We start from the raw sequence: 26825 nt of genomic DNA, 5'->3' as shown, positions 1-26825 counted from the left end.
TAAGCAATATAGGCATGATATGTAACAAACAGAATTAACAAGTATATCACTAATTCTATCCAGTCCAATTATGTTGATGTATCTCACCTAGCTATCTCAATCCAATTATAAATTAATACATCTTAACAAATAATTCAGATCAAATGAATAAATGACAATGTAATAGGATACGGGAGATAAGCATAAACAAAGGTCTTAAGTGTTGGAAAACATATATCTCACTAAGACAATTAATCATGTTCAACAAATATTCAAAGACATATTTAAGATCATCTAAAGTAACATGCACAAGTTAAACATCAATCCTAGTTACCAAAAAAATAATCTAGTGAACTAGTTCAACATTATCTATGTGTGATGCTATCATGCTTGTGCGAGTGTTAAACATTTAAACACTAAGATCTTATCGTGCATTGAATATTGAGAGCAAAATATTGCAGTGGTTCAAGAAATTGAAACCTGAGATATGTGAGTTGGATCATCTTCTAAGATTGCTATGAAAGCAAGATATTCATTATTCTCGTCATCTGATCCATCCCAACTATTTCTCGTGCACTATAAGTTTTGACCGGCTGTTTCCCTAAGAAAACATTCCACCTTTGTCTCAACTCTTCAACTAAATCCCTACTCATCCTTGTTTGTCAAGCTTCTTGTTCTGTTGTAGCAAAACCCCTGATAGTTACTCTTATCATAACTGTAGCTATCAAATCTTAATTATGTCCCAACCTCAGTCCGTAACCACCTCTTGAACTGAATCTGTAAGAATCACTGCTTCAGAATAGATAGGCTTGATCCTTGGATATAGCTTAGGTACTCCTTGTGAATCTGATACGACCAAACTTCCCTGCCATGTGAAACACTGCCCTGACGTCTAGTCCCTCAAGTACTTCTACCTGAGCTTCTTTTGATTAAGCTATCAGTAACTCTTACATTCTGTCCCGAGGTTTCAACTATATTGCATGTAACAGAGATGTTTGTTTGTCCCCGCTATTCTCTCTGACCTCCACAATTCCTGCCTGTATGATCTCTGTGATTCCCGGATAAATGTAGCATTGGTACAAACCACTATGTGACTGTATAATCTGGAATCATAGAGTTGTCTTAAAATCTCCGAGAAAGATTGTACCCATAGAAATTTCATTCATTCCCTGCGTCTGAAAACCCAATGGTATCCTATGGAGTAAGCCTTTGAGGAAATTCCACAATTTTCGTATGTAGGTCTTGAAATCAATTCCCTTGGAGTAAGAAAACCATTATCTATAATTTCTGTCTGAATAGCACATGGTCTTCGTTTTCCTGAGTCTACCAATCCTTGAGTGCCCTTAATTTAATATTTAAGAGAAATTTAAATTTCCAATATTTTTAAGTTTTTTTGAAAATAAATTAATTTAGAATAAATATTTACGTAAAATCTAATTTTCAAGAATTTCAATTTTTTTTAAAAATTAAATAAAACGTAAATTATTATCTCAGAAAAATTTAAATTTAAGAATTTTAAATTTTATGAAAAAATAAATAAATCAGAAATAATTAATTAACGGGGTTAAAAATAATTAGTTGTAGCATTATAACAAAAAGTGGTTGTTAGGTCCCGAATTATCGTAAAAGGGGGGGTTGAATACGATAATCACTAAATTAAAAATTCTTCCGAATCTTTAGCGGATAAATATTTAGTGCTCGGTTAGTGGTTTCGTGTTCTTGAGAGTAATAGTGTTTGGAATGATAAAACGAGGAACACAAGATATTCGAGGAAATATATATTCGTATATAAATCCTCGAGGGTGTTGCTACACTCTGGTAATAAATTAACCGGCTACAATCTAAGAACAACAAAATTCATATCTACTACAAAGATTTACAAATCAAATCCTATACAATGATCTAACTTTATCTGTACTAGGATTTAATTACCGGATAACGATTATAATGCCCCTAAGAATGTACAAGAATTGAATCGGGCATTATAACGTAACTCCGGTGAGAAGTTAAACGGATATACAAATAGCTTGAGCTTCTCTGTAAATCAATGCAGCCATTTTCACTTCTCTTTTGGGAGAGAAGATGAACAGAAAAATAATGAATGGCTCTCTTTTTTCTGCTGCAAAGTGTAGACTTTATCCAATAAAATGTGTGGCTGAGGAGAGACAACTTTTGTGGCGACAGGTACATTTCTGTGGCGATCAAACCTTAATCAAACCTCTGTGGTGACCAGATCATTTCTGTGGTGACAAGGAGGCACTATGGCGATAGGGGGAGGGGGAAGCCTTTGTGGCGACATGTACTCACAGGTACATGTACTGAGTTGAACTTAAACAAAAAACAAAACAATAGTATTACCTTCTGTGGCGACCAGAGAAATGTCACCCCTGGTTACCATTTCCTTTTATCCTTTTTTTGTTTTCTTTTTCATTTTTTTTTTGTTTTCTTTTTCTTTTTCTTTTACTTTTCTTTTTCTTTTTGTTTTCTTTTTGTTTTTTATTGTTTTCTTTTTTCTTTTTCTTTTTCCTTTTTCTATGTTCTCTTTTTTTTTTCTTTTTAAGTTTAAATTGTAACTAAATTAATTTATAAAATAAACTTAAATATAACTTATATAAATAAACTAATTTAGATTTATAAAATAAACTTATTTAAAGTTTATAAGATAAATCATTTTAATTTTATTAAATAAATTATATTAAATTCCATTAAATAATTTATTTAATTTAACAATTAAACTTTGAACTTCGCCAGTCCCCTGAGCTGTTTAGCTGTATACCCCGCACACCTCTTCTCGTACTTTAACAGATAAACGTTTAATCCAAGTACGTTCCTCAACTTAATAATCCTTCTATAAATAATACCCAGATTCCTTTCACGAGCTGTTGACGCCTAGTGCAACTGGTCTGGTTCACAGACGACTAACCCTGATTCAGATCTTCGTATTATAGCCTTGATTACATTGTTAAACTTGCCTCAACTTTATTGCTTCAAACACTGACTGTCAATAAAAAATTGTACTTTCACTGGAATCCTTTCTGGTACTCTAGACAACGTCTTCATTAACCTCTTTCTATACCCTGTCTTCAATTCTTCAGATTCCTATGCTTCGAACACTATCTATCTTCAATCATGGCCAATACATTGAAATCTTCCGGTAGCACTTGTATACTGAATCTTCAACATTTCTGAAACCCTGAAAGTCTTTAACCTTTGTTTTTCACTGAGGCATGATCATATTAATGAACTTCTTTCAGTGACCTGTAGACAGACTTCAGGCCTTCTTCTATTCTTTTGATTCTTTGTATTTGCCTTGTCTTCATTCTTACTGATTTCTTGTGTAGACGTAGTATTATTAACCTGTCATGTTCTAGTGTTGTTAACGTGTTGATTTATCACGTAACTGTTCATACAGCTACGCAGTCTCACCAACAGTGGTACTCAGTCTTTCTAGCTCGGTATCAGTCCAGGTCAAGTCAGAATCTCATGCCACTTCTGTATATTTCATTTCCACCGCATACGGATTATATACTTGAAATTTGAACTGCGCTCCTCCTTCATATTCCAGTAGAACAATGTGGTAGGGCTTCATTAAGTAGAAATTCATCATATCAGACAGATTTTGGATGCTCTTAGAGTTTCTCGGATATTTTCCCGTCCAAAAAATATACAAGGGTCCTAACAACTTAACCTCACCAGGGAGGTGACTCCTATAGTTTACATAAAATGGCAATGGCAGAAACTGCATAATTTGAACAAAGTAAGCAAAACATATACTATAATATATAACAATTACAATTATCACATAATGACCAATTGAACTTTAACAAAGTACAAAAATACATTCTAATACATACCAATTCCCCCTTTCTGTAAAAATCACCCATATTTGTACAAACAAAACATATATGAACTTCTTTTAGATCCATTTCTGCATCAATTTACATTCAACGATCAATCGAACATCAAATACTTATTCTAACAATGAGAATACGTAAAAGAGAATTGAACAACTTACTTCTTTCGGAATGAGTACCCCCGATGAAATGGTATGGATTAGTTATTGTACTGAATGCAACACTTCAAGATCTAAGCATAAATTACTTGAATCAGCTTCAAATTGAAAGAGAGAGTGTGTGAATTGTGAATTATAAGTGATTTTTTTCTGTTTTCAAATTGAGAGTGTATGAATTGTAATTAAGCTATGCTGATTTGCTTTTTCTTCTTGTTTTTGGAATATGTTTGTGTATTATTCAACTATTTTGTCCATCCTAAAAACCTAATTTTAAATGTTAAATTCATATTATACTTTTCTTATAAATTGAATGGAAATATAAATGCTCTATTAACGTATTTTAATTAAAATCAAAAAATTCTATAATTATGTTTTATATCAATATAGTACATAAGTTTAGAAAATCTTTAATAACTTGCCGAATGTGAATGTTGTATTGTATGTATATCTTTTTTTTCATTAAATTAAATCACATTATTTAATTTTGGTATTGTCTAAACTATTTATGGCAATATTATTTGACAGACTTTTATCTAAACTCGACACCATTATATTTAAGTGAAAAATAAACTATTCAAATGGTAAAAATATTTATTTGGTGTGAATCGTAAAAATTAGTAAAAAAAATTTTTGCTAGCATGCGTAGCTGACTCATCAAACTGGAAAGGTCATTTTACGTTCCCAGTTACTAATATACAATAAAGATAATTAACCAACAAAATTCATTTAACACATAATTTATAATTACAATACAGAATTATACTTTATTCAGTTAATCACATCTCGAAATTCTCAGTCGCTAAAGTATGGATTGCTCAAATGCATGATTGTAATATTTGATATAAAATATTCTATCGACTCAAACTCAATCCCCAAGTTTTAAATATAATTCATTTCATCTATAAATGTTAAATCATTATATGTTTACTTAATAGTTATTTGATTTTATGATATGAAGAACATGTATGGATGAATGAAATCAGATTCGAACAATTACTTAATCATTCATCACTAATGTTCAACAAACTTAAAGATATACACAGAAGTATATGTGAAAAAAAATCAATAATGTAAGGGTGCATATAGAGGAGTAAGTAACAAAATGGACTCGATGAATAATAATAATACCTCCGTTTTTTATTCAAGTAATAGTTACTCTGTAGTTGTAGTAAAAATAATTACTGAAACAATTTGGTGCCTGATAAAAGAATAGAAGATGTGTCAATTGTATTTCAATTTGGCCACAATTTGGTATCTATACATTTTTTTCATAAAATCAAATCACATTAAGTAATTCATGCTATTGTCTAATTTGAAACTTTTATTTTTCTCTTATATATTATCAACAAAAAAATAAAACTAACATTATATCGCAACTATTCATGACAATAATATTTGAGATACTTTTATCTAAACTTAACACCATGATTTCTAGCGAAAAATAAAAAATTAAAATCATAAAAAAAAATGGTAAAGTAATTCATTTGGTGCTAATCGTAAAAATTATTAAAATTAATTTTTTTTTACTAGCATGCGTAGCACTACATTCAATGAGCATGAAGGTTTAGTGGTAATTTCTGATTACTGCATTGAGTAAAAATTTACTATATTTATCACCACCCTTCATTATTCCACCTCCTCGGAGCAAACGGTGTCGTTTGGAAGACTAACTTAAACTACAAAAGCAGCAGCATTTTAGGGATTTAGGGCATCATAGTTTCCGACATTCCGACACATCTTTGCAATTGATGTAAGTTCTCTCCAACATATACTGGAGTATCTTTACATTTATACTCTACATATAAATCTACTATTCTATGTTGATGTATGTATCTTTGTAGTTGCTTTACTTATCATTTAGTTTAAAATGATTCATCAGTTTCTGAACTTAACTTTCTTTAAATTCATTCTTGTATGTATTAGTTTGTATATGTGCATTATTGTAGTCTGTTATTGAATTATTCACAAATTATGTAGCATTGTTGACACTATTTACCTACTAATTGCAGATTTGTACTTGGTTGTCGATTTCGTTGGCCAACTGTCTAGCATAGCTTAGTATTTTTCAGTGCTAAATTACGAGAAATGTCGCTTCCAAACGAATTAATAGATGAGATATTATGTCGCTTACCGGTCAAGCCTGTCCTTCGTTTTCGATGTGTGTCGAAAGGATGGTGCTCTTTAATTGATAGCAATGCGTTTATTAAGAAACATCTTAAGAAAACCCTTGAGTGCAATATTGGTGGTGGCCTTATTATTAATGGTGACGGTGGGGATTTTTATCTGGCGGATTTTGATTCGTTGGATGATGCTGATGCTTCCGCTGTTCGAATTGATGCTCCAATCAAGAATCTTCTTGTTGAATCTCAGTTTGTGGGTGCTTCCAATGGGCTAATTTGTGTGTGGCAGAATCAAATGAATGATGTTTTTCTTTTCAATCCAGCTACTAGGAAGTCTAGAAAGATAGCTAATTCGTCACCTCAAATGTTTCCTACTTCTTTTAGCCAGTTTGAGAGTTTCACTTGTGGATTTGGATACGATCAGACTAATGATGATTACAAGGTGGTCAAGGTTGCAGAGTGTTATTCTTCTAGGTTTCGTGGAAAATTGGCCATCCTGTACAGCCTCAAAACGAACACTTGGACAAGGATTCGGAATTTTCCTGCCAACATTCGAATAACTTCAAATGAATGCGTCTTTACAAATGGATCTCTGCACTGGACGGCAATTACGAATCCAGTCAATGGCAAAGACATCATTCTTGCTTTTGATCTACAACTTGAACAATTTAAGGAGGTCCCTTCTCCACCTATTACGCGAGCTCTAGTCAATTTCAATTGGAAGTGTTTGGTTGGTGTTGGAGAATGCCTTTGCTTTACGGATAACTACCCGGAGTCCAGTATGGATGTGTGGCTTATGAAAGATTATGGGGCTCGAAATACTTGGTATAAAGCATTTACTGTGGAGCAACGTAGTACACTCGGATCTTTCAGCTCTTTTAGCCCTATTGCTTTTTCCAAGAGTCATAGTGATGTACTGCTTTTGGAGGTGGACGGAAAGCTTGTGTGGTATGACCCTGAGCGGAAGACAGTCAAAAATCTTAGGATTCGCGGGATTCCAGTTAACTGTAATTTATTCTTTTACACGGAGAGTCTCCTACGGCTCACTGAGGATAAGCCGCTGCAGAAGAAGCCATCAAAAGATAAGAAAGAGAAGAATCAGACAACGCGAAGGTCCAAAATTTACTTTCTTTTTTATGTGTTCTATAGTTTTGTCTTTCTCTCACCTTTAATTTTTTTGATAGATTATAATACATTTTAGTTATTTATAAAACGTGTTGGATGGGACCTTAATCCGGTGTGCTAAAATATTGTAGTAGGTCCTGTACTGGATAAGCAGTATAAACAAAAGCAATGTAGTTTTGTAGTGCATTTATGTGTGTAAATGGATTTAGTGGTTTACTGCTGTGAGTAGCCAGTTAGGCCTCTTTTTAGCTCTCTACTGTGGATTTGGTGGTACCTTTAATTGCTCTTCTTTGGGTATCATTGTGAGACAGTTTATTCTAGTTTTCTTATTTTCGTTACTTCAGAGTTGTACACATGAAAGTGGGTAATTCATTCATATGACTAGATCTGCAGTAACCGTACAAAGATCACTTGTTTAAATACTGCATCTTTCTTTTTTATCTTGACGTATCCAAGGAGTTGTGGAACTGATTAACAACTTTTCCGTTGCTTGCCTTAACAAATACGTAATAAATAATTTTTTTCTCTTTACTTAAGGTGTTATTTAGAAGTCAGATAGTGGCTTACTTACTCTGCACCTGAAGCAAGAAGAGTCCACCATTACTCCAAAACGTGACTTTTTTGTTATTATTTGCTGTTTGTGACAGTTCATGTGTTGGCCGTGGCATATTATAATTAGGTAAGATAGGGAATACATATTAATTAGCATTATTTTGTCTTCTTTTTCTCTCTTGTTGAACCATTATCGTATGATATCGGTGCATATCTGTTATTATAAGAATGTAATTTGTTCAGAGATCTTCCTAGTAACATGACATGCTCCTCTGTTATTGTCGTTCTACTTAACGAGTCTAAGTTCTGTTGCTTGATTGAGATATCTACTATTGTAGGGATGGATTTCTGTCCAAAGGATTCAATTTGAAGCTGTAAGATATTTGGACAAAGAAAAGATGGGCAAGCAGGTTAACTAGGTAGTAGTAATCTATTAAATTTAAAGCTGTTGTTACTTGCTTGGAATTAATTATAGCAATCTAGTTTATGTTTTACTGTTGTAAGTTTGATTATTTGGTTTTTGTGGGACAACATTTTTCTACAACCTATTTCTAGTTATCACTTCTGCTGCTCTGCATATTGCAAATTAGTAAAAGTTTGTCATTATTGGATAAAATATGGGTAGTTCATTTTGATGAAGCTGTCCAACTTAACCATTTCGCATCGGAACTACATGAACTTGTTTGAGTTTTTAAATATTCCTTTGAGTTAAAAATAAAATGTTATGCATCATAACTTGCAATCCTTTTCTCTGACTATGGTTTGCTTATAACTTTGTGACGCAGGAATGCATTGGAGGCGGTAGAGAAGTACTGAGTTCTATATTTTGTTTGGAAAAGAAGGGAACTAACTAGAGGCGATAAAAATATTGATGTTCATGGCATTGCTAATTGCCCCTTTTGTTTGTTGAATTTAGTTGTTACCGAGTGATGTAGTAAAAGTACACTTTCTATTTAATAATCTGGATGCAGCTGATGCTGTGACACGACTCAGATGTTATTGTCCATTACTTTCGTTGGCCTGTTTAATTGAAGTGATAATTTTCCTTGCTATTTAGCGTAAATGTTGAATTTGGAGATGCTGCATTTGCTTATGGGCAAAAACATGTGTTGCTCTACTTGTAAGAAGTTCAAAAAAGTAGATAGGTGCAGTTCCCCTTAAACTCCTGGACAAGTTAACCTAATCGTTAAGTGGAGGCATAGTGTCCTCTCGTTTTCTCTTTTCGATTTGAACACGGGATGATATCATTTGGGAAAGAATATATTAAAATTTGGTCTATGTAATCAATTTTTTGTTTGAAGATCATAGAAAGTGCTTTAGTAGCTTCTTAGAATAATGACAAGGTCAATCTTGAGTATGGTTAAACTCCAGTTCCATTCATGAAAGTGGGTGGGGCTTGAGAAAGTGACACCATATAATAATTTCTTTACCATTTTATGTGATGGCATTACTATAAAGCTAATGTTGTGAATTTTAGTAGCAAGCAAAAAAAAAAGAGAACCAAACCCTGCAAATCATATCCACATTGCTATCTTCATTCTTGTCAATTTCATTCACTTGGTTCATCAAAATTTTGTATCTGCATTAGAAGTGCAACTAGTGGTTGGATTGTCTTTGACTTGTGATCTTCGACTCATCAAGAAGTCCTCTGTTTATGGATCAGACATTCAGAATCTCAAGCTTGTTGCCAGGTGATTCACTACTTTGTGCAATACTCAAGTGAACCTATGCATTATTTGTTTTTTTTTTGTTTATTGGTCAACTTTGATAGAAGCATGTGAATGTGTACGTAGATAAGGCAAATCTCGACACTCTGGCCCCCGAGAAATATATTTTTTCGCATGACAAAATAACTATAACTAGCAATAATAAAAATGTTTCTTATTATTGCATTTAAAAACTTCATGCCCAAGCTCATATATATTGGATAGGCGCTCAAATGATATATAGACCGGTCAAAAAAATTCTTTATGAATAGCTTTTATGCAAATTTAAGTTTTTCTATAGTTACAACACACGAGGGAGATCGAATTAGTGACTTTCTTACGAGAAGTTAAGAACACGATCACTACACTAGCACAAGCAAAATTTATTTATATAGCATTGATTGATTTATAACAATAATACATTTTTTTATGTGAGTCTATTAAGATATACATGGAAGTGGTAAAAGTTAGTTCATAACAATATTATGTTTTTTGTGAATGTGTTAAGATATATATAAAAGTGGAAGGAATTTATCTCGTCTAGGTTATATGAGTGTGATGAGATATATGGTCCAAGTGATAAAAATTTAGCTAAGTTTAATCTTGGATCCTCGGTTGAATTTGCTTATCTCTAGATTTATTGGAGCATATATATAATTTGATAAGAATATAAGCCTAAATATTTCAAAAAAAGGAAAACAAATATAACCCTTAATATTTAAAAAAAAATCTTATAAATTTCCACTTAAAAAATCAAATGCAAGAAAAGAAATATAAGACTTAATATTCAAAAGAAAAATCTTATATAATTTTCACTGAAAAAATACAAGCATCCGTGAATCGAGTATATAATCTTCTAAATATATTTTTTTGACAAATATGACTTATAATCTTACAAATGAGTATTTGTTCTCATAAATTATCGGGGTGAGCGAGGACCAGGATCTGGTACGACAGAGGATAAACTCTTAACTTTTTAAACAATGAAATCTTGTGTAATAATGTCATATTTGATCCTAATTCTTTATTATATTCTATTTTTAATCATAAAAAATTGTGTAAAAATTAGAAGTTAGATACAATTTTGTGCATTATATCCTTAATTATTCTCTAGGTAATATTATTTTTCATGCAAGCTATTGTTCCATGAAAAATAGATCCAGTTGTTCTTTATCACATGTTCAATTTCGTAACCTAAAATATATAAAAAAATAGAGTCAATTTATAAGTTATAAATTAAATTAAAATACTTGTTAGTAAAGCATCTCCAATGTTGATATTTAGTTGGCTGAATTCATTGATTATTTATTAAAGAGCTTCAATGAGTTATATATACTATTAGTTTGATAAAATTATATCCAAGGAATAATTTGATCGAACAAATATTACCTAAATACTATCTAAACTTTTTGTTTAGGGTACTGTGTATTAGATTTATACAAAATTTTACATATTGTTTTTAACATGTGATTTTAGGTAAGAGCTATACAATTTTTCGCCTTAGTTTGGTTTAGAATAAAGGTATAAATTTGTTAATTTCAAACACATACTTATATTAGATTAAAAAAAATTGTTTCCTCAAACTAGGGCTCCACATGAGTTAGTTGGGTTGACTTGATCATTTTAAAATCCACCCCATTTAACATGGGATACAAAAATATCAAATCATCAATCTCACAAAAAAAATCCAACCCTACTAATTGTGTGATGGGTTGAGTTGGCTAGGGTTGAGTTTTCGGGTTGCAAGCTCTTTTTCACGTTTTCTTACCAACTGTCTGCATTGGGGAATGATTTATATTATCCCGTTACACCTTAAATGAATGTGTATGCACACATTATAAATATAACTAAAAAAGGTAGCAGCACACCAAACACTTTATCTTTGTAGAAGAAATAAATAAAATTATGATAAATATTTTAACAATATGCAGCTACATTTATTGTATTTTATAAACTCATGATGCAAATATAATTATATATAATCTAAGATATGTATTAATATACAAGTAAAGTTAGATCAAAGCATTTTCATGGATCTTAAGCATAATGACATAATTTATAGCTACCTTAGTGTGTAATTATTCGCAACGTTTTCATGTTTACTTCCCTAATATTTCCACACATATATGTATATTATTTAGCTCGGCTCTATTATTCAAGTTTACTTTTAACTTGAAGTAGAGTTTTATAAGATTTATTGTATAAATTATATAGTTTGAAGCATTTGTAAGGTGAGGAGAAAGGCTGTCACTGTTAGGATTATAAGTTGTATACTGAAATTACTAACATATAGATATTTTCCTAGGTTTTTTTTTGTTAGTGATATAATGGAATTGAAATGGACCGGGGTGTAATAAATTTGAAATGGCCTGGGCTTACTAATAAAATCGGGTTGGTTGGTTTAGGGTTTCAAATAGGTAAAATCTAACTCAATCAATTATAAACGGTCAAGTAAAAAATAAGCCAACTAACCCATGAGTTTAAACGGCTCGGTTTAACAGCTCACTTTAGGATTAAGTTGGGTTGGATTTTAGGGGTTACCTAACCCATGAACAGCTAACCTTAAATCCATATACAAAATCCACGATTTTAATTTTTGATACCCTACAAGGGAAGATGGGCATGAAATATGATTATGAAATTAAATATATTTTTTATTCTATAACAACTACATGTAAATGTTTAACATAAAAATTAAATTAATAACTCAAATTTAGATAAAAACAGTAAATTATAAAAACAGAAGACATTGAGCATAAACGAGAAGATTGGTGTTCATTTCACAACTTAATTAAAAAAAATATTAAGAATGATATCTCAGACACATGTCATTCAAGTTCTTTCTTATTCCAACACGAACTAAACGAAAATCGACAATAAATTAAATATGAACATAAGGAAGTCAAATATTGAACCATATTTGCAATAATGTAAAATAAGATAAGAGTGTTAAAATATTTGAATAAAAATAAAGTGATTGTCAAATCGTATCGAGGAAGTCTCTCGAATCTTACCGAGGAAAACTTGTAAAGCTTATCGAGGAAGACTTGTAAAGTTTATTGATGAAGTTTTGTAATACTTAATGAAGAAGATTTGTATAGCTTACCTATTAAGCCTTGTAAACCAACTACTATAAATAGCTCATTTAGCTAATGAAATGAAACACAACTTTCTCTCCATCTTCTATTCTCCTATACTTCCTCTACATTAAACATAACTAATATTTTCAGTCAAGGTTTATAACAAAGGTTTATAACACGTTATCAGCATGAGTCTCTCTCAACTGAAGCTTTATTCTCGAAAGAGCTACGACTTATTCTGACCCACGAGTCTATATCAACTAAAACTATTTCATAAAAGAGGTACGTTTTCTTTTCCTCATTTTTTTCTAAATATTATTACATATTTATGTTACTGATTGAAATCTATAATGATGGCTATGCCGTCAAATAATACTATAAAGATGGCTATGCCGTCAAGTAATATAAAGATGGCTCTACCGTCAAGTAATACTATTATAAAGATGGCGCTGCCGTCAAGTAATAATCAAAAGTTTTCTGGCCGGCTATGCCGTCATAACTTTTGTATAAAGTTATTATTTCAACTTGCATGTTTAAATATTATGTGACATATTATATCTTATTTAAAATCTATTCAGAATAGCGAATCTTGCAAGATTAGAGTTTGTTGCCTTGAATGTTTCGGGGAATAATTATTTATCATGGGTCCTTGATGCAGAATTACACCTTAGTGCTAATGGCCTAAAAGATACTATTGACCCGGAAAAAATCTCAACTGTTGAACAAAATGCAAAAGCGATTATCTTTCTTAGACATCACATCCATGAAGATCTAAAATATGAATACCTCACTATCAAAAATCCACTCACCCTTTGGAATAATATCAAGGATAGATTTGATCACCAGAAACTTGTTCACTTGCCATCTGCCCGATATGACTGGATTAATTTGAGGTTACAAGATTTCAAATCTGTAGTTGAATATAATTATGCTCTTTTCAAGATAAGCTCAAAATTAATTTTATGTGGTTAAAATATTACTGATGCTGAAATGACTGAAAAGACCCTCTAAACCTTTCATCCCAACACTATGATCCTGACTCAACAATAAGGGAGCGTAATTTTCAGAAATATGGCGAGCTGATATCTCTCCTTCTTGTGGCTGAAAAGAATAATGAGTTGCTACTAAAAAATTATCAGATACGTCCCACAGGCTCTGCCCAGTTACCTGAAGTGCATAACACGTCATTCCTGAAGAATGAAGGGAAAGGGCATACAGGAGGACGGGGTTATGGACGAAACCGTGGACGTGGAAATTTTCGTGGTCGGTTTCACAATCAATATCATTATGGCCACCTGAAGTGGCAACGTGATGGTTACAACTCTGACCACCAGAAATGGCAACGTGAAGTGCCAAGTAAAAGAAAGGCATCCCAACAAGGAGAGAACCGAGGCATTTGTCATAGGTGCGGAACTGAGGGGCACTGACAACCTACTTGTCGCACACCCAAACATCTTGTTGATCTCTACGAGTCATCCAAAAGGAATAATGGAAAGAGAGTAGAAACTAACTTCGCTAATTATAATCTAGTTAATGAACTAGTCAATAAGGCCTCAAATGAAATCAACACTGGTGCTAATCTCTATTATGGTTTAGACGACTAGACTTCATATGTATTGTCTTGCTTTACTTATTTTCTTTGTGTTTTACTTATGTACTCATTTTATGTACTTGTTTCATGTTGTTGTTCTATGTACTCGGTGTATTTTTTATAAAGATGTTTTTCGTTTATATATGTATAGAGATGGAAATATATATATTGTTGACTGCGCAACCACACAAACTATTTTACAGAATCAGAATTACTTCTCACAGTTGACTAAAACCAACTCACATGTCTGGACGGTATCGGGTACATCAAATATAATAGAAGGTTTTGGGAAAGCTAGTTTTCCTCTACCAAATAAGACACACATACACATACAAGAGGCTCTATACTCTAGCAAGTCAACTAGAAACCTACTGAGTTTTAAAGATATCTGTCTTAACGGGTTTCACGTTGAAACTACTAATGAGAATGAAAAAGAATACCTTCTCATCACCTCAAACACAGTTGACAATAAAAGGGTCATAGAAAAATTCCACTCGGTTTCTTCAGGATTATATGTTACGAGTATACGAGTTCTTGAATTTCATAGTGTCAACATCCTCAAAGTCATAGACCCAAAACTACTTTCCCTTTGGCACGAAAGACTCGGTCATCCAGGAGTATCTATGATGCGTCGTATTGTTGAAAATTCTGTGAGACATCCTCTTAAAACTCAAAATATAATATCCCAAGATAAACTTCATTGTTCAGCATGTTCCTTAGAAAAACTGATTGTCCAACCATCCCCAATTAAGCTTCAAACCGAGTCCCCGAAATTCTTAGAAAGAATTCAAGGTGACATTTGTGGTCCTATACATCCATCTTCTGGCCTATTTAGGTACTTTATGGTTTTAATTGATGCGTCAACTCGATGGTCTCATGTATGTCTACTTACAACCCGAAATACAGCCTTTGCCAAATTACTTGCCCAAATAATTAAACTCTGAGCTCAATTTCCTGACCATCCCATTACATCAATCCGACTAGATAATACTGCTGAATTTACATCTGCAACTTTTAATGAATATTGTATGTCAGTAGGAATCTTAGTCGAACACCCGGTGGCTCACGTACATACACAAAATGGTTTAGCAGAATTCTTAATTAAAAGACTTCAACTTATTGCCCGCCCATTACTCCTAAGGACAAAGTTACCTATATCTGTTTGGGGTCATGCAATACTTCATGCTGCAAATATAATTAGAATAAGGCCTTCTGCTTATCATAAACAAACCCCTCAAGAATTATTTCTTGGTCAAGTACCTAATATATCTCATTTAAAAGTATTTGGTTGTGTTGTGTATGTTCCTATATCACCACCAAAAAGAAATAAAATGGGACCTTAAAGAAGAATTGGCATATATGTTGGTTTTGATTCTCAATCTATTATAAGATATCTGGAACCATTAACTGGTGATGTTTTTATTGCTCGCTATGCTGATTGTCATTTTGATGAATCCATGTTCCCTAACTTAGGGGGAGATAATGATTTGCATAAATTAAATTCCGAAATATCATGGAATGCATCAAGATTAAATTCTATTGATTCACATACTAATCAATGTGAATCTGAAGTTCAAAAAATTATTCATATGCAAAATATTGCTAATCAAATGTCGGATGCCTTTAGTGACTGTAGATATATTATAAGGTCACATATACCTGCTCTTAATGCTCCAGCACGAGTTGAAATCCCTACTAAGAAATCAATTCCTGAAGAATTGATTGGTGATTTAAAGCCACGCCAGAAGCGTGGTAGACCTATTGGTGCAAAAGATATTATACCACGAAAACGGAAATTGATTGGAATTGTCCCAGAAGTGGCAAAAGTTTCAGAAAATACCCCAAAAGTGGTATTTCCTCCTGAAGAGGAACCCTAAACCCTAAACCCTGAAGTGGCTGTAACAAAACTCCCAGACGTGGGATTGCCTCCAGAAGAGAATGTTGCCCCAGAAGTGGCACATGCCCCAGAAGTGGCAAATGCTTCCACAGAAGCAAAGGTACCTGGAAATTATGAGATCTCAATGAATTATGTCCATAACGCGAAATTACTGGATCGTGGGAGTATTGAGGTTGATGATGTATATGTTTTTTCCGTGGCATCTGATATTATTATAAACTCTGATCCTGAACCATAAAGTGTGGAAGAGTGTCGACACCGAGATGATTGGCCAAAATGGAAAATTATGATTCAAGAAGAATTACAATCCTTGTGCAAGAGAAATATATTTGGACCTGCAGTCCAAACACCAGCTGGTGTAGTCCCTGTCGGGAATAGATGGGTGTTTATATGAACACGAAATGAAAGAAATGAAATTGTGAGATATAAGACCCGGATAGTAGCCCAGGGATTCTCTCAAAGACCTAGTTTTGATTACCAGGAAACATACTATCCTGTGATGGATGGAGTTACTTTTCATTTTCTAATGGGTATGGCTTGTATGGAAAAACTGGAAACATGTTTGATGGACGTTGTGACAGCATACCTATATGGATCACTTGATATTTATATGAAAATTCCTGAAGGGTTAAATATTGAGGACACTAAGCTTCAACATTTATATTCTGTTAAATTACAACGATCATTGTATGGTTTGAAACAATCTGGTCGTATGTGGTACAACAGGTTTAGTGAATACTTATTGAATGATGGATATGTTAAAGTGTGTCATTGAATTTTTATTAAACGATCATCAACTGGTTTTGTTATTATTATTGTTGTATATGTGGATGATTTGAATATTATCGGTACTACTGAAGATATTACTAATGCTGCTAACTATTTGAAAAATGAGTTTGAAATGAAAGATTTTGGAAGGACAAGATTTTGTTTAGGTATACAGGTGGAGCACTTATCTTCAGAAATATTTGTTCATCAATCAAACTACACTGAAAAGATTATTGATCGGTTCTACATGGACAAAGCTCATCCACTAACCACACCAATGGTTGTTCGATCACTCGAGATTGAAAAGGATCCTTTCCGTCCTAGAAAACAAGATGAAGAAACTCTTATCTCAGTGCAATTGGCGCTCTCATGTATCTTGCAAACAACACACGACCTGATATTGCATTTGTAGTGAACCTGTTGGCAAGATTTAGTTCTGACCCTACCAAAAAGCATTGGGATGGAATAAAACATATATTCAGATATCTTCGAGGGACAATCGATCTTGGACTATTCTTCCCAAATAATTCAAGATCACGGCTAGTTGGATATGCAGATGCTGGATACATGTCAGATCCTCATTTTGGGCAATCACAAACAGGTTACCTATTTACATATTGTGATACTGCTATCTCTTGGAAGTCTACAAAAAAGACTATGGCTGCAACTTCATCAAACCACGCAGAGTTACTAGCAATTCATGAAGCAAGCAGAGAATGTATTTGGCTAAGGGCGGTCATTCAACATATTCGAGAATCATGTGGATTATCAAGTATTTCAGACATTCCTACAGTTTTATTCGAGGATAACTCGGCCTTCATCAAACAACTTAAGGAAAGATATATTAAAGGGGATCGAACAAAACACATATTGCCAAAATTCCTCTACACTCATGAACTTCAAGAAAATGGTGATATTGATGTTCAACAAGTTGGCTAATGCGATAATCTGGCGGATATACTTACAAAGTCACTACCTACATCAATATTTGAGAAGCTGAGAAATAATATGGGTATGCGGAGGTTAAAAAGTTTGCTACATTAAAATGTCAAAATGTGAGACATTTTATTCAGGGGGATGTTGTACTCTTTTTCCTTCGTCAAGGTTTTTATCCCACTGGGTTTTTCCTTGCAAGGTTTTAACGAGGAAGTCAATCTTTGCAATAACTCGCATTTGACAATCAAGGGGGAGTGCTAAAATATTTGAATAAAAATAAAGTGATTGTCAAAACGTATCGAGCAAGTCTCTCAAATCTTACCGAGGAAGACTTGTAAAGCTTATCGAGTAAGACATGTAAAGCTTATTGATGAAGTTTTGTAATACTTAATGAAAAAGATTTGAATAGCTTACTTAGTAAGCCTTGTAAACCAACTACTATAAATAGCTCATTTATCTAATGAAATGAAATACAACTTTCTCTCCGTCTTCTATTGTCCTATGCTTCCTCTAAATTAAACATAACTAATATTTTCAGTGAAGATTTATAATAAAGATTTATAACAAAGTTGGACTCGTCCCCCCTTCTCATTGAACGATGTCGTTTGCAAGACTAAAACTTTTACTACATGAACAAAACAACGTTTTAGGGATTTAAGGCATCATAATTTCTGACATTCCGACAGCTCTTTGCGAACTTTACAATTGATGTAAGTAAGTTCTCTCAAACACATAATCTACAAGTACTTATGCAAATGTATATATGTTTGTATCTTGGTAGTTGCTATACTTCCATTTAGTTTAGAAATGATTCATCACTTTGTGTATTAATGTTTTACTTTGTCCATTTTTCAATGTATTAGTTTGTGCAAGTATATGTGTAGTGTAGCATTGTTGACACTGTTACCTGCTAATTGCAGATTTGTACTTGGTTGTCGATTTCGTTGGCCAACTGTCTAGCATAGCTTAGTATTTTTCAGTGCTAAATTAAGAGAAATGTCGCTTCCTAACGAATTAATTGATGAGATACTATGTCGCCTACCTGTCAAGCCTGTCCTTCGTTTTCGATGTGTGTCTAAAGGATGGTGCTCTCTTATTGATAGCAATGCGTTTGTTAAGAAGCATCTTAAGAAAACCCTTGAGTGCAATATTGGTGGTGGCCTTATTATTAATGGTGGAGGTGGGAATTTTTATCTGGCGGATTTTGATTCGTTGGATGATGCTGATGCTTCTGCTGTTCGAATTGATGTTCCAATCAAGAATCTTCTTGTTCATTCTCAATTTGTGGGTGCTTCCAATGGCCTGATTTGTGTCTGGCAGAATCAAATGAATGATGTTTTTCTCTTCAATCCAGCTACTAGGAAGTCTAGAAAGATAGCTAATTCGCCACCTCAGTAGTTTCCTACTTCTTTTAGCCAGTTTGAGAGTTACATTTGTGGATTCGGATACGATCAGACTAATGATGATTACAAGGTGGTCAAGGTTGCAGAGTGTTATTCTTCTAGGTTTCGTGGAAAATTGGCCATCCTGTACAGCCTCAAAACGAACGCTTGGACAAGGATTCAGAACATTCCTACCAACATTCGATTCTCATCAAATGATTGTGTCTTTGCAAGTGGATCTCTGCATTGGACGGCAAATACGAATCCAAACATTGGCAGTGACATTATTCTTGGATTTGATCTACAACTTCAACAATTCAAGGAGGTCCCTTCTCCTCCTGTTACGCGAGCTCCAGTCAATTTTAATTGGAAGTGTTTGCGTCGTCTTGGAGAATGCCTTTGTTTTACTGATAACTACCCCAAATCTAGTATGGATGTGTGGCTTATGAAAGATTATGGGTCTCAAAATACTTGGTACAAAGCATTTACTGTGGAGCAGCGTAGTACACTCGGATCTTTCAAGTCTTTTACGCCTGTTACTTTTTCCAAGAGTGATAGTGGTGTACTGCTTCTGGAGGTGGACGGAAAGCTTGTGTGGTATGACCCTGAGAGAAAGACAGCCAAGAAAGTTAGGATTCGTGGGCTTCCAGTTAAGTGTAGTTCATTTTTCTACACTGAGAGTCTCGTACAGCTCACTGAGGATAAGCCGCTGCAGAAGAAGCCATCAAAAGAAAAGAAAGAAAAGAACCAGACAGCGCGAAGGTCCAAAATATAATTTCATTTTATGTGTTCTATAGTTGTGTCTTTCTCTCACATTTACTTTTTTATCTTACATTTTAGTTATATATAAGACGTGTTGGCTGGGACCTCAATCCGATGTGCTAATTATATTGTAGTAGGTCCTGTACTTGATAAGCAGTATAAACAAAAGCAATTTAGTTTTGTAGTACATTTAAGTGTGTACATGGATTTTGTGGTTCACTGCTCTGAGTAGCCAGTTAGGCCTTTTTCTAGCTCTATATTGTGGATTTGGTGGTACCTATAATTGTTCTTCTTTGGGTATCATTGTGAGACAGTTTATTCTAGTTTTCTTATTTTGGTTACCTCAGAGTTGTACACATGAAAGTGGGTAATGCATTCATATGACTTAATCTGCAGTAATCGTGCAAAGATCACTTGTTTAAATACTGCATCTTTCTTTTTTATCTTGAGGTATCTAAGGGGTTGTGGCTTGTGGAACTGATTAACAACTTTCTCGTTGCTTGCCTTAACAAAAAAAAATTGTTCTTTTTATTTGAAGTGTTGTATTTACAAGTCAGATAATGGCTTACTCTGCACCTCAAGCAAGAAGGGTACACCATTACTCCAAACTTTAGTGTCTTTTTTGTTATTATTTGCTGTTTGTGACAGTTCATGTGTTGGCTGTGGCAGATTATAATTAGGTAAGATAGGGAATACATATTAATTAGCATAATTTTGTCTTCTTTTTTTCTCTTGTTGAACCATTATTGTATAATATTGGTGCATATCTGTTATTAAAAGAATGTTATTTGTTCAGATCTTCCAAGTAACATGACAGGCTCTTCTGTTATTGTTGTTCTGCTTAACAAGTTTAGGTTCTGTTGCTTGATTGAGATATCTATTATTGCAGGGATGGATTTCTGTCCAAGGGATTCAATTTGAGGCTGTAAGATATTTGGACAATGAAAAGATGGGCGAGCAGGATAACTAGGTAGTATCTATTAAATTTAAAGCTGTTGTTACTTGCTACAAATTTAATTATAGCAATCTAGTTTATGTTTTACTGTTGTTAGTTTGATTATTTGGTTTTTGTGTGACAACATTTTTCTACAACCTGTTTCTATTTATCACTTCTGCATATTGCAAATTAGTAAAAGTTTGTCATTATTGGATAAAATATGGGTAGTTCATTTTGATGAAGCTGTCCAACTTAATTATTTCGCATCGGAACCACATGAACTTGTCCAATGAGTTAAAAATAAAATGATATGCATCATAACTTGCAATCTTGTTCTCCGACTATATAATTTGCTAATAACTTTGTGATGCAGGAATGCACCGGAGGTGGTAGAGAAGTACTGAGTTCAATATTTTGTTTGGAAAAGAAGGGAACTAACTAGAGGCGATAAATATATTGATGTTCATGGAATTGCTAATTGCCCCTTTTGTTTGTTGAATATAGTTGTTGCCAAGTTATGTAGTAAAAGTACACTTTCTGTTTAAGAATCTGAATGCAGTTGATGCTATGACACAACTCAGATGTTATTGTCCAATACTTTTGTTAGCCTGTTCAATTAAAGTGATAAACTTCCTTGCTCTTTAGCGTTAATGTTGAATTTGGATACACTGTGTTTGCTCTACTTGTAAGAAGTTCAACAGAAGGTAATGCTAAATAACTTGGTGCCCTAAGAAGGTAGTGAATAAACAGGGGATCATTTCATTTGTTTGGTATAAGTGGAGGAGGATCATGGTGTACTTGCAAAACCAAGCACGCCTTGGCCCGAGCTGAGAAGGACCCCTATAATTATTGAGACTTTCGTGATTTAGTTGAAGTAATGTTACCATTTAAATCAAAATTAGATTTTGCAGGTGAAATATATGTTTCATTAGAATATATATACATTACCTTGTGACTTGTGTTAAAAGGACAAAAAACTAGATCAAAATTTGGTCAATAATCATTTTTTTTGTGTAGATCACCATCACCGTAACTCATTAAAGATCATATAAAGTGCTTGAGTAGCTTCTTAGAGTAATGACAAGTTTTCATTCATGAAAGTGGGTGGGGCTTGAGAAAGAGACAACATGTAGTATCATTTCTTTACAATTATATGTGAAGGGATCACTTTGAAGGTAATGTTGTTACTTTCAGTAGCAAGCAATGGATAGAAGAAACAACAAAAAACCAAACCCTGCAAATCATGTACACGTTACTATCTTCGTTCTTGTCAGTTTTATTTACTTAGCTCCATCAACATTAGTATCTGCATTAGAAGTGCAACCAGTGGTTGGGTATGGGTACAAGATCGGATCATCGACGGTTGATCCTGGATCATCATTGACTTGTGATCTTCAACTCATCAAGAAGTCCTCTGTTTATGGATCAGACGTTCAGAATCTCAAGCTTGTTGCCAGGTGATTCACTACTTCTACATCGTGCAATATCTATGCATCATTTGTTTTTCTTATTGGTCAACGTTGATAAAAGCATGTGAATGAGTATGTAGATAAGGGTCCGTATCTACCACCAAATCTCGACACTCTGGCCCCTGAAAATATATTTTTTGGCACGACTGAATTTAGAAGTATACTTAAATAATTAGTCATTAGAATTTTTAAGTGATTATTTGAAATTCTAATTCGCCACAAACAAGATCATTTTGACTCTGACCATCTTTCACCTTTGAGGGCAAAAATGAATGTAAAATGATAAAAGAAGCTTACTCAAAAGAAGGAACCACCTTCTGATGCAAGATGAGCTTCTGATATAAAATGTTTGTGTGTTGCGCGTATGAAAATAAACAGAGTCATAAACTAGATGTAATTTGTTAACATTGTGACAGTCTTACAATAGCTTAATACAAATATTTCTTGATTTGTTCTGCCTTGATCAAAAACATACATACAACTGAAAGTCTGAAACTGAATGCAGCTTTGAAACAAATGATCGCTTGAGAATCAAGATCACTGATGCCATTCACCAGAGATGGGAAGTTCCACAACAAGTCCTCCACCGCAATGCACCTTCCTTCCCAGAAAGCCACTCTACCTCATCGAAAAAGAAAGGCTACATTCTCTCCAGCCCTGCCTCTGACCTCATTTTCACCCTCCACAAAACCACCCCGTTTGGCTTCTCCATCACTCGTCGATCCTCTGGGGACACCCTCTTCGACACCTCACCAATCCCATCAAAGCCTAACACCACAGTCCTCGTCTTTAAAGACCAGTTTCTCCAACTCTCCTCTTCTCTCCCTGTTGATCGCTCATTTCTTTACGGCCTTGGAGAACATACCAAGAGATCTTTCTTGATCGAACACAATCAAAATCTTACACTGTGGAATTCTGACATTGGCAGTGCAAATATTGATCTTAATTTATATGGATCCCACCCATTTTATATGGATGTCCGGTCACCGGACTCAGCTGGAAAAGTGGCTGCTGGGACCAGCCATGGGGTGTTGTTGCTTAATAGTAATGGGATGGATATTGAGTACACTGGTGATAGGATAACTTATAAGGTGATTGGTGGTATACTTGATTTGTATTTTTTTGCCGGGGAGTCTCCGGAAAATGTGATTGATCAGTATACCGAGCTTATTGGCCGGCCTGCTCCGATGCCCTATTGGTCATTTGGTAAGTTAACATTTTCATTAATTTTTTCTTATATTGTCCTTCCTTTTTCCCCCTTATATTGCAATTAGACATCTATAATGATTAAGTAGCATGAGCAGAATGCATGGAAGGTCTCTGTGTATGCAGTCTTACCCTTATGTTTCATGTGACCTAGCGAATGTCAAGTAGACAAATAAATGCATACATAGATAATGCTCAAGGCAAACTGCAAATGTACTAATCTAATTTCAGTTAAGTTTTATCTCTTACCTGTGTGATAGCATATTACTAACAAGTATCATCTCATTTGTAGTTAACTTTCACATTTTCTTGTAGGATTTCACCAATGCCGCTATGGCTACATTGATGTGAATGACCTTGAGGGTGTAGTTGCTGGTTATGCAAAGAGCAGAATCCCACTTGAAGTAATGTGGACAGATATAGACTACATGGATGCCTATAAAGATTTCACCTTTGATCCTCTTAACTTTCCTTTAGACAAGATGAAAAAATTTGTAGAAACAATTCACAGCAATGGTCAGAAATATGTGGTCATCGTTGATCCGGGTAAATTTCCTTTTTGTACATAAATGCATATTTGTTTTTACTATCTAGAGCTGCTCCGTAATCAAAGCCAATATGTTTTTTGCTAATTTATTTGAAGCCAATATTTAACATTCTCACCTTATTGTTTTGGCAAGTGTTCTGTATAGTTGACGATTATTGTCCTCTACACAGGAATCAGTACTAACTCCACTTACGATACCTTCATAAGAGGTATGAAAGCTGACATATTTATAAAACGTGACGGTAAGCCTTACCTAGGGAACGTATGGCCTGGATCAGTGTTTTATCCTGATTTTCTGAATCCGCGTGCTGGAATCTTCTGGTCTAATGAAGTTAAGCTATTCCGGGATCTTCTACCTGTTGATGGCTTATGGATTGACATGAATGAGCTATCCAATTTTATATCATCTTCTCCCATTCCAAGTTCTACCCTTGATGATCCCCCTTACAAAGTCAATAATTCTGGATTTTGTAGGCCCATTAACGAGAAAACAGTTGCTGCAACAGCCATACATTTTGGTAATATCACTGAATATAATTCACATAACCTTTATGGACATTTGGAATCCAAAGCTACTAATGAAGCATTGGTGAAAGCAACCGGGAAAAGGCCATTTGTTCTAAGTAGGTCAACTTTTGTGGGTTCTGGTAATTACACCGCTCATTGGACTGGAGATAATGCTGCCACCTGGGATGATTTAGCATACACAATTCCGAGCATTTTAAGCTTCGGCATTTTTGGAGTTCCAATGGTTGGGGCTGATATCTGTGGTTTTTCACGAAACACAACCGAGGAGCTTTGTCAGCGCTGGATTCAGGTAAACCTTATACCTACTCTCTATGCATGATATTCGTGAAATGCTTCACCTTACCCGAAGGTACTTCACAAGCTTTTCACATAGCTTACAATACTCATTTTTGATTTTCAAAATTGTTAATTAACTCTGTAAACTCCCTGCTAACATTCTATATCATTTCATCTACCAGTAGGGAACCAAGAGTTATTTTGATGACATAAAAAGCAGCATATACCCCTTACCTTATATCCTCTGTATCTGCAGTTGGGAGCCTTTTATCCTTTTGCAAGAGACCATTCTGACAAGTTCACTATACGTCAAGAACTATATCTATGGGATTCGGTTGCTGCAACAGCCAGGAAAGTGCTCGGACTACGTATGCGTTTATTACCATATTTTTATACTCTAATGTATGAGGCACACATACAAGGGAACCCTATAGCAAGACCACTTTTCTTCTCATTCCCTCGAGATATTGCCACTTACAGAATCAATACACAGTTTCTCATTGGTAAAGGTGTGATGGTGTCCCCTGTGCTGAACTCTGGCGCTGTCTCAGTTAATGCATACTTCCCAGCAGGAAACTGGTTCAGCCTCTTCAACTATTCTCAGTCAGTGATTGTAGATACAGGGAAGTACATCAGGTTAGATGCACCCCGTGATCACATAAATGTACACATCCGAGAAGGCAACATACTGGCCATGCAGCAAGAAGCTATGACAACTCGCGCTGCTAGAAAAACCCCATTTGAGCTATTGGTGATCAACAGCAACAGTGGAAACAGTTCTGGAGAAGCTTTCTTGGATGATGGAGAGGAAGTTGAAATGGGTGGAAAAAGCAGGAAGTGGAGTTTTATAGAATTTTCTTTCAATATAGAGAGGAAGACAGCAATAATCGAATCAAAGGTGGTGAACAGAGATTTTGCTTTGAGCCAGAAGTGGATCATAAATAAGGTGACCATACTGGGGCTGAAGAAAAATGTTAACAGCTTGTATAATAACAAGTTCTACCATGGAATTACCAGAAAAAGGCTGCTCAGAAACACCACGATACGAAAGATTGCAGATGACACCAATGGATTTGTTACAATAGAGATCTCAAATCTATCACTTCTCATTGGGAAAGAGTTTAAGTTGGAGGTCACTCTTTGACTAGTAGTTTAAACTCTATTTATTTTCTGCAATTCCACTCAAATGAACTTTGAATAAGGGGATTGTGATATCACGTTTAACAAATGAAAGCTACGGCTACTACTATTATGCATACATCTGGAGTGGTCAGGCTTGACTTTTATCACGTTAAGACTCCATCTATCTTAGATTCAGGTTTTTGAAAATGTCTAAATAAACTTATGTTTAACTATCAAACCTGTTTTAATATATATTTTGGAGAAAAAACAAAATGCAGTGCCAACGTAAAAAAAAAAACTACAAGTGCAAGAAAGAATTTGATCATGATAAATTACATTAATTAGGTAGTGAGAACTGAGAAGTTGGAAAATGTCTAAATAATAAAAGATAAATAAATAAAGGAATGAAAGGAAAAAACAGCCAAAGAAACATAGCATCTACAGTTCAAGCATATTTGATACAAATGTTGTGACAATCTAGAGTTCACTACTGTATATGAGTGCAGTTCTCAACAACTAGCACACCAAACCATTACACTTCGAATGGAACTTCCTTTGACTAAAAATGTCTTTCTGTCAAGCATCTTCTTCGGAGCAGATGTGTTTAAGCGGTTGTGCTCTTTATTAAAAGCACTGTGTTGTCAAGAAACATCTTAAAACAACCCTTGACTGCAATACTGGTGGTGGTCTTATTATTAATGTTGGTGGAGAGTATAAGTGTTGACTGATATAGAGTGTTTGGATGATGCTCCTGTTCTGCAGCTCTTGCAGAGTTCGACAATCCACTCAAGACTTTTCTTTCCGGTGCTGATATTGGGGGTTCTGCCAAT

The 26825-nt window shown here is 34.3% G+C and overlaps 4 protein-coding genes across 6 annotated transcripts; all 4 read left to right on the top strand.

Moving 5' to 3' along the window:
* Positions 1-5632: 5632 nt before the first annotated feature.
* On the top strand, positions 5633-8840 carry LOC141672931 (F-box protein CPR1-like). Of its 3 annotated transcripts, none has more exons than XM_074479628.1 (4): positions 5633-5741; positions 6001-7224; positions 8127-8207; positions 8574-8840. In XM_074479628.1, the coding sequence occupies exons 2-3, from the start codon at positions 6077-6079 to the stop codon at positions 8164-8166; spliced, it is 1188 nt and encodes a 395-aa protein (XP_074335729.1). In that variant the 5' UTR covers positions 5633-5741; positions 6001-6076; the 3' UTR covers positions 8167-8207; positions 8574-8840. The 3 variants fall into 3 exon arrangements, with proteins under 3 accessions (XP_074335729.1, XP_074335730.1, XP_074335731.1); XM_074479629.1 differs by having other exon boundaries at positions 8127-8210; XM_074479630.1 differs by lacking the exon at positions 8127-8207.
* An 8359-nt stretch (positions 8841-17199) lies between these two features.
* Positions 17200-17769, top strand: LOC141673429 (secreted RxLR effector protein 161-like). Its single transcript, XM_074480174.1, has one exon. It carries the CDS (start codon positions 17200-17202, stop codon positions 17767-17769), a length of 570 nt encoding a protein of 189 aa, XP_074336275.1.
* A 993-nt stretch (positions 17770-18762) lies between these two features.
* Positions 18763-21694, top strand: LOC141673428 (F-box protein CPR1-like). Its single transcript, XM_074480173.1, has 4 exons — positions 18763-19077; positions 19165-19910; positions 20800-20880; positions 21221-21694. Exons 1-3 carry the CDS (start codon positions 18763-18765, stop codon positions 20837-20839), a joined length of 1101 nt encoding a protein of 366 aa, XP_074336274.1. The 3' UTR covers positions 20840-20880; positions 21221-21694.
* Positions 21695-21898: 204 nt separating this feature from the next.
* LOC141671090 (alpha-glucosidase-like) lies at positions 21899-26131 on the top strand. Its single transcript, XM_074477194.1, has 5 exons — positions 21899-22304; positions 22822-23522; positions 23838-24068; positions 24240-24886; positions 25130-26131. The coding sequence occupies exons 1-5, from the start codon at positions 22051-22053 to the stop codon at positions 26015-26017; spliced, it is 2721 nt and encodes a 906-aa protein (XP_074333295.1). The 5' UTR covers positions 21899-22050; the 3' UTR covers positions 26018-26131.
* Positions 26132-26825: the final 694 nt, after the last annotated feature.

This window comes from Apium graveolens, chromosome 7, assembly GCF_009905375.1.
Source record: "Apium graveolens cultivar Ventura chromosome 7, ASM990537v1, whole genome shotgun sequence".
Taxonomy (NCBI): domain Eukaryota; kingdom Viridiplantae; phylum Streptophyta; class Magnoliopsida; order Apiales; family Apiaceae; genus Apium; species Apium graveolens.
The sequence above is the reverse complement of the archived record's forward strand: the minus strand, read 5'-3'. Positions and strand labels throughout refer to the sequence as shown.

Excerpts from the sequence above, each read along its gene's own strand:
- LOC141672931 (XM_074479628.1), top strand. The coding sequence starts at position 6,077 with ATGTCGCTTCCAAACGAATTAATAGATGAGATATTATGTCGCTTACCG. Across the intron at positions 7,225-8,126 it reads AAGAATCAGACAACGCGAAG|GGATGGATTTCTGTCCAAAG; the intron begins GTCCAAAATTTA and ends CTACTATTGTAG.
- LOC141673429 (XM_074480174.1), top strand. The coding sequence starts at position 17,200 with ATGTATCTTGCAAACAACACACGACCTGATATTGCATTTGTAGTGAAC.
- LOC141673428 (XM_074480173.1), top strand. The coding sequence starts at position 18,763 with ATGTCGCTTCCTAACGAATTAATTGATGAGATACTATGTCGCCTACCT. Across the intron at positions 19,078-19,164 it reads CTTCCAATGGCCTGATTTGT|TTTCCTACTTCTTTTAGCCA; the intron begins GTCTGGCAGAAT and ends CCACCTCAGTAG. Across the intron at positions 19,911-20,799 it reads AAGAACCAGACAGCGCGAAG|GGATGGATTTCTGTCCAAGG; the intron begins GTCCAAAATATA and ends CTATTATTGCAG.
- LOC141671090 (XM_074477194.1), top strand. The coding sequence starts at position 22,051 with ATGGATAGAAGAAACAACAAAAAACCAAACCCTGCAAATCATGTACAC. Across the intron at positions 22,305-22,821 it reads AATCTCAAGCTTGTTGCCAG|CTTTGAAACAAATGATCGCT; the intron begins GTGATTCACTAC and ends AACTGAATGCAG. Across the intron at positions 24,887-25,129 it reads TTTGTCAGCGCTGGATTCAG|TTGGGAGCCTTTTATCCTTT; the intron begins GTAAACCTTATA and ends CTGTATCTGCAG.